The sequence below is a fragment of the Cydia splendana genome, chromosome 17 (genome assembly GCF_910591565.1).
Source record: "Cydia splendana chromosome 17, ilCydSple1.2, whole genome shotgun sequence".
NCBI lineage: Eukaryota > Metazoa > Arthropoda > Insecta > Lepidoptera > Tortricidae > Cydia > Cydia splendana.
Window position 1 is genome coordinate 7,920,613 of NC_085976.1, and position 7,122 is coordinate 7,927,734.

The 7,122-nt window shown below is 36.4% G+C and overlaps 1 protein-coding gene across 2 annotated transcripts; it reads left to right on the plus strand.

Moving 5' to 3' along the window:
* The first annotated feature begins 1,209 nt into the window (after positions 1-1,209).
* On the plus strand, positions 1,210-6,821 carry LOC134798665 (bifunctional methylenetetrahydrofolate dehydrogenase/cyclohydrolase 2, mitochondrial). Of its 2 annotated transcripts, XM_063771034.1 has the most exons (6): positions 1,210-1,402; positions 1,734-1,831; positions 2,087-2,542; positions 2,950-3,158; positions 3,716-3,838; positions 6,117-6,821. In XM_063771034.1, the coding sequence occupies exons 2-6, from the start codon at positions 1,740-1,742 to the stop codon at positions 6,242-6,244; spliced, it is 1,008 nt and encodes a 335-aa protein (XP_063627104.1). In that variant the 5' UTR covers positions 1,210-1,402; positions 1,734-1,739; the 3' UTR covers positions 6,245-6,821. The 2 variants fall into 2 exon arrangements, with proteins under 2 accessions (XP_063627104.1, XP_063627105.1); XM_063771035.1 differs by lacking the exon at positions 1,734-1,831 and having other exon boundaries at positions 1,211-1,402.
* Positions 6,822-7,122: the final 301 nt, after the last annotated feature.

Sequence of the window (7,122 nt, forward strand, 5' to 3'; positions counted from 1 at the left end):
GAGATTTAAATAAATAACCTATCCTATGTTCTTCCCGGGACTCAAAATATCTCTATACCAAATTGTATCTAAACCGGTTCAGCGGTTATTGAATGCCCATACAAATTTCCTCCGCCCTTTTTACACCCTTAAGGGATGATTTTTAAGATTAAAAGTATGCTATGTTATTCCCTGGGACTCAAACTATATCTGTGCCAAATTTTAACTAAATCCGTTTAAGCATGAAGAGGAATTTAAAAAAAAGTATTTTTTTCATATTTTATGTGTTTTTACTTCGGAATTGTGTCATTATGATATTATAAATGAATTCGGCATTTACCTATACGAAAACGATACCAAACTTGGCCTGGTAGCTTAAATGATATAGATATCAAGATCAAGTTGAGAGCTCCCCCCCCCCCCTACAAATTTACATCAAAAATCTCGGTGGCTCCACTTCTTAAATCCATCCTTGGGTCCTAAGGACCAATCCTGCCAAAGGAAATCTCTTCTTCACGCAACGCCGTATTTTAGGCCCAGCACCATCCGCTATTAGCTTTAAAGATGAAATACAGTTTGTTGCAACCGACCATGAACCGACCCATAACGGCCATAACTTGTGACGATATCGGGGACCAAAGCCTCGGCATCGGACGGACAGACATGGCGAAACCATAAGGGTTCTTTACTCTGGAAACCCAGTCTGTCAGTAGAAAAAGGCGTGAAATTCCAATTTTATATAGAAGACCGGCCCTTCGCGCCTACATTTTTTAAATTTGCCGCCTCTTGTTACTAGAGTCTGTGCGGAAAGAGAACAGTCGTGGGATGCATGGGGCCCAATACATTTCACGACTCTTCTCTTTCCGAACAGACATTAACAGAAATGGCTAAACTTTGGCTAAACTTCATGTTTTGAGCTTCATTTTCTATGAAGAGACATTAGAAAAACTGGCATCTACTTAAACCAAATAACACAGATGATAAAAATTGTGTTTTATATGTATAACAATAAGGTTGCTTCTTATGTGACATTGTTTCGTTTACGTCAAAAGAATCAGTTGTCAAAATTCACGTTAGTTATAAGGTGAAACTAGCTTCTATCAAAACGTAGTGCAATATAAATAACATTATAATATAATATAACATAACACGCGTTATTAGAAGTGGAAATTTTGTTAATCAGTGATATCAATTTAACTTAGGTATGTAACGTAGAGTTATAGAAAAATAATAATATGCATTTTCCCCTCTTGTTTGTTACCACACTGAATTCCGTTCCATGTTTGTATTAACACCAGGAAGTTATCAACCCGTATTGTGTAAATTGATGAAATTGTTTTCGTCTTGGACTTGGCTTCAATCAGTTTAATTCATACGCAACACAAGGCATCTCCTTACTTGCCGTTGTACACGAAATACTGAGGTAAATAAGTTGATAACCTATGAGTAAAGATAACCTAAGTTACAATGGTCTTGAAATATCCGGTATTGCACAGTAAGACGTCTTTTAAAGCAGTTTTAAGCAGTTTTTGTTCATAATTAACCAGTTACTACGATTATTCTTGTTCTTGATCTCTTCAACTAAACAAATGGAGTACTGTTTAAACTGTTTAAATCCAGTTAACACTCGTTCCACGTGTTTGTATCGGGGCCAATTATTTGTTCCTATACCAACTAAAGATACTAGTAAACATGATAGATAATAATTTTGTTGTTTGGTTAATGTGACCTGACTGACCTGTTAACATCAACAGTAGGCGATGAGGCAAATCATTTGCCTCCGAGTTGTCAGTACAGTTCTGAACGCCACAATGAGAAGTCATACATTCTTTGATTCCTTGGGCTCGGCCAGGTAATATATTAGATTAATGACCTCTGCATTTTCTCCGCTATTAGTTTATTTTTAACCATAGTACTTTTTCTCATGTTGTGTGGTTTTTAATTATTTGTTGTTTTTTTCATAGCTTGGGTTTTATTTATATTTAGTCTCAAAATCAGACACAATCTGTTTTTGTATCATACCTTTGTGACTATTTTATTGTTGTGTTAATAGCTTAATGTCTGTTAATGAATTAAAAAATTATGTTTATAATTTTTTTTTGTTTAGTATAATGGCCCGAATCCTTGACGGCAAGGGGCTTGCCAAGGACATCCGCAATGAATTAAAAATCAAGATCCATAATTGGATGCAGCAAGGTCACCGGGCGCCAGCCTTGAGATGCATTATAGTGGGAGATGACCCCGCCAGCCATACTTATGTTAAGAACAAGATCCAGGCTGCGACAGATGTAGGCATTCAGGCTGAAACAATAAGATATGAAGCCAATATGACAGAGGAGGACCTTCTCTCAGCTATTGACGAATTGAATGCAAGCTCTGAAGTCGATGGCATTTTAGTCCAACTGCCGTTGCCCGGAGGCATTGATGAGAGGAAGGTGTGCAATGCTGTGTCTCCGGAGAAGGATGTGGATGGCTTCCATATTGTCAACGTTGGACAGCTGTGCCTGGACATGCCAACTATTGTTCCTGCCACTGCTTTGGCTGTCGTGGAAATGTTAAAAAGGTATGTTTTTTTTAAATCCAAGACTTGTGAGTGTAGCAATGTTATTGTCTTTTGTCAATGAATCCAAACAATAATCAAGATCATTTTTTCAATCATTGGTTTACCAAACAATTTAGACCTTTGGTTTTAAATTGTAGGTAACTAATGTTTTTGATTTTTCATGATTTTCAAGTCACAGGACAGGTTAATCATTTCTCCTATGTTTTCATTGTATATATTTGACTAGTAAAATGTTAACTTTTGAACTCGTACTAATCTTGACACAGCTTGTTTAACATTCTTATACTTTTATGTACAAAATATTTGTTTACTTAAGTTTCATAATTGAAATTAACACATAATTCATTGGCAAAATATAATTGAATTACGCCTGAAAGATTTAACTTCAAATGAAAATATTTTTTTAGATTCAAAATTGACACCTTTGGCCGCAACGCAGTTGTAGTCGGCCGTTCAAAGAATGTTGGCATGCCAATAGCCATGATGTTGCACAGCGACATGAGTCATGACAGTGGCCTAGGCATGGATGCCACGGTCACCATCTGCCACCGGTATACGCCTAAAGAAAAGCTGGAGTTCTACTGCCGGAATGCTGACATTATTATTACAGCTACAGGTAGGTTAAAATTTTCTTTTTGATCATGTTTTAATTTTGACCCATCCCTGCTATTTTGTATTCATTTCCCAAATTTTTTTTTAAATAAATTCAGATTAAAGGTACATATTAATGAAAAAGAATACATCTTTTGTCTTTATAGGTAGGTAGATGAACAATATAAATATTATAGAAAAAAACTTAACTAAAATCTGTCGCAAGTAGTTGTGTACAGTTTACAAAAATTTAAATTAAATTGACAACATTGACATAATTATGTATATCTAAGGACGGGCCTTACAGGGACTAAGAATGGTGCTAGTTCAGTGGTGTCACTCAAGAATTTGAGCCAATCGCTGCAAACCTTACAAGAATTTACAAATTTTCATTACAGAATGTGTATCCAAACATCCAAACACTTAAATACCCCGTACAAAAAAGATTTAAAGTAGGTAGATAAGTTTTTTGCCTGAGTAGGCTAGGGTAGAGCTCCTATACAATCTAGGAGCTACCTACGGCCTTAACCTACTCCTAAATCTAAAATGGTTAACATGACTAATTTTATTGTTTTCATTTAGGTGTTCCAAAATTAATCAAAGCAGACATGGTGAAGCCTGGAGCTACAGTCATTGACGTGGGCATCGTAAGAGTCACTGACGATGATGGGAGGACCAGACTCGTCGGCGATGTCGACTATGATGGTGAGTTTTACAATATTTCTATTTACCAACTTTGTTTACCATTGTTGGAAACAGATGACTTGCTAAATGCAGGCGTGGCTCACTACGCGATTTCGTCACGTCGCTACAAGTACATGTGGCCACAGATTAATAAATAGTTACTACGTAACAGATACTTCATTCCCAAACAAAAGCGAAAATACCTACGCTATAATAGCCTACAAAACCTTAATAATAATACCTGCTGCTCAGGACAAGAAGAAATGTACCATAAGTACGCGCACAAAGAGTCGAGACTGTGTTGCCCGCCGTGCGAGTCACGTGCTAACGCGTCATCGTAAGAATGCGCTAGGGTTGTAGGCTACCTATGATGATTATTGTAATAAAACGAATGTTGCGGATCAACCATATTTTTTTCCCTTCTCGGAATTCTCTGTTATTAAATTTTATAGTTGTAAATATCCTAAATTGCGTAAATAATTTTAATAAATACTCAGGAGCAAAGCAACGGAAAATCAACGGTTTTTAAAGTTGTAATTCGGTGCTACCAGGCCGATTAATTATTACGTCGTCAAAATTATTTAAAAATACTTTTTCTAACCCTTCAATATAATTCTTAAACGTTTCAGGTGGGACCTTTAGCCCGCCATAAAAAGATGAATCTTTATTATAGGCTTTTTCCTTTGTTTTTTGACTTTTACACCCATTTACTGCACAATAATTACGTGGTTTCGGCATTTCGAAGCGTAAGCGCGGGAAACGTGCGGTGCGAGCGTTCAGGCGGGCGTTCGGCGGCCCTCTGTCGGTTGTATCGTCGACGATACGCCGAGCGGTAGGCATATAGCGCGTGGCCTTGAGCGTGTGACGGAGGCCTGATGTGGCCCACACCAATTTTAGTGTCTAGTAGTAGTAGTTGCCGCGCACCGCTACGGGACGGACGCCTGCTCGCGCTTGCGCCACCTAGCGGTCATATATGTCGTAATTTTTTTATTATTATAAAAAAAAAGAAGTGTATTTTCCGACTAAAGGCTAAATAATAATCTGTCGTAACGTAATAGACGCGTTTTGTTAGAGAGTGAACCTTCTGTACCTAGTACTATTATTTATTCTTTGCCAAATGTTTCAAAGAACATTTGTAATAATAATAGTTGTTTGTGTACTAAATACAATTTTAATAGAACTAAAAATTTTTTAACAGAGTTGTCGTTGTCAGTTTTCATTATATAAAATTATCAATTTTGATATATCATCACTTCACAAAAATGGCTTAAATATTCTATTATACATTCAGGTTATCAAACCTGGCATGACAATTAAATTATATTGAAGTAGGTTGTGTTCCGAGGGCTGTAAAAAATTAAGACCATTAAAGTCACATTATTTATAACCTTTTATGATTTTTTAAGTGTTCTACGTACTCCCACACTTAACAGCACTTAGCAATATTAATTATCGATTGATCGTTTACTAATTTAAGTCTATGACAATAGCGGTACTATCAATATCTAGAGTAGAGTACTCTTAATGCAGTTACTTGATTAGTCAACAAAAAACTCTAGCAAAAAACTTTCTTAGTAAAAATACATTAGCATTTTTACTGGGAGACCTAACTTCATAATTTAGAACTTTTCTAATGAGTTTCAGTAAAGTATCTTTTGTTGTTTATTTAAGCGTGATTTACCTACATAAAAAGTAGCGTTAATCAAATCGGATTTTTAAGAATATTCCTTTTGTTCAAAAGCATCTATTTTGCAATTTGCCTGTCTCAAATTACTGAACTCGCTAGCTCTCGGCCTTCAACCCTCACTCCTCTCCTCCACATCCAGTACGAACGTAAAGTACAGTTTTGGAAGAGCGGGGTCTCCCGACACAAGTACTGCAACACGTAATGGGAGAATCCAGCCTTTTATGTTTTGTGTATTAGTAACTCAAACAATCTCATATTTATCGATATTATTTTATTTTATATTTTTATTTTATAGTATATTAACTAAATTACAAAAAAAAAACTGCTTCATAATTAGCAATAAACATATACCATATAATTCACAGCTACTTTTTTACTGGATCACTCCTAAAGGCATGTGCACACCGGCTGCGTGTGCGTGACGTGCACGTGTGCGTGCGGCATTGTAATATACAGATCCTTATGAGAGACGGCACACCGCTTGCGTGACGTGTGCGTGTGCGGCTCCAACATTTTAGCGCACGTGCACGTCACGCACACGCAAGCCGGTGTGCACAGGCCTTTAAACTATGTTGTATTTTTGTATTTTGTAACGTGGTATTTTGTCTGCAGAGGTGAGCAAGGTGGCCGGCGCCATAACGCCAGTGCCCGGCGGCGTGGGTCCCATGACCGTCGCTATGCTCATGCATAACACTTTCCAAGCTGCCCAAAGACTGCGAGATGCTGAGATGATGCAATAAACAAGTAAAACGCCATCTTGCTAGTAAAGTTTAATAGACATCTTCTGGACATCTTTTTTTCATTTGTACAGTTACAGGGCCAGCCAATATTTAAGTATGTATTTTTCGTTGTTGTTGAGAAACGTTTAATTCCCATTTTTTGTTAGCCATCTGATGAGCTAGACCTTTTAATATCCTATATTAGTTTAATAATGGTTTCTTCATATCTGTTTTAATTTTATTATTGGCTGGTACGTGTAGGTACTGTATGAAATATGCTTCTTTTTGGATTTTAAGTTTCAAAAGTAAGTTATTTTAAACTAAAATATGTTAATTTGTTATCACTTTTAACAGTGACTCAGGTGAGGGCACATATTTTGTAATTGGTTATGTTTATTAGATATTATTTAAGAATCTCTAAATTGAATGGATGTCTCTTCTACTTCTTACCACAGTGCCTTACTTAGTTACAATGCGATATTGAAAAGTATTATATAGGTTATTATACTATATTACTATTATACTATATTATATGTACTATAGCTATTTGACTAGGTTAAGTATATTATTATTTTAGTTATTAAAATGTAATCAGCTTCATTATTTTTCAAATCAACACATTCCTTATTGGTTAATCTTAAGCAGAATCGTTGTAAAATTCAGATATAGTTATTTTTACCAGACTCAATGTTATCTCTCCTTTAACTTATGAAGCCCTTTAACCTTTTCGACGCCGTGTCAAACTCAAAAGCTGTGACTCGGACCGCACGTCACCCAAATGTCAAAACTGAAATTGAACTTTATGCATATGCACATAGGTCTATGTTGCTCTGTGGTCTGTGGCCGATTAATCGGTCTTTGGCGTTGAGCCTGCGGTTCGGATATATCAGTCATTAGCG

Bases quoted from the DNA above. Each gene is read 5' to 3' on its own strand.
- LOC134798665 (XM_063771034.1), top strand. From the start codon at position 1,740: ATGAGGCAAATCATTTGCCTCCGAGTTGTCAGTACAGTTCTGAACGCC. The intron at 1,832-2,086 runs GTAATATATTAG...TTTTTTGTTTAG, and splicing joins GATTCCTTGGGCTCGGCCAG to TATAATGGCCCGAATCCTTG. The intron at 3,159-3,715 runs GTAGGTTAAAAT...GTTTTCATTTAG, and splicing joins CATTATTATTACAGCTACAG to GTGTTCCAAAATTAATCAAA.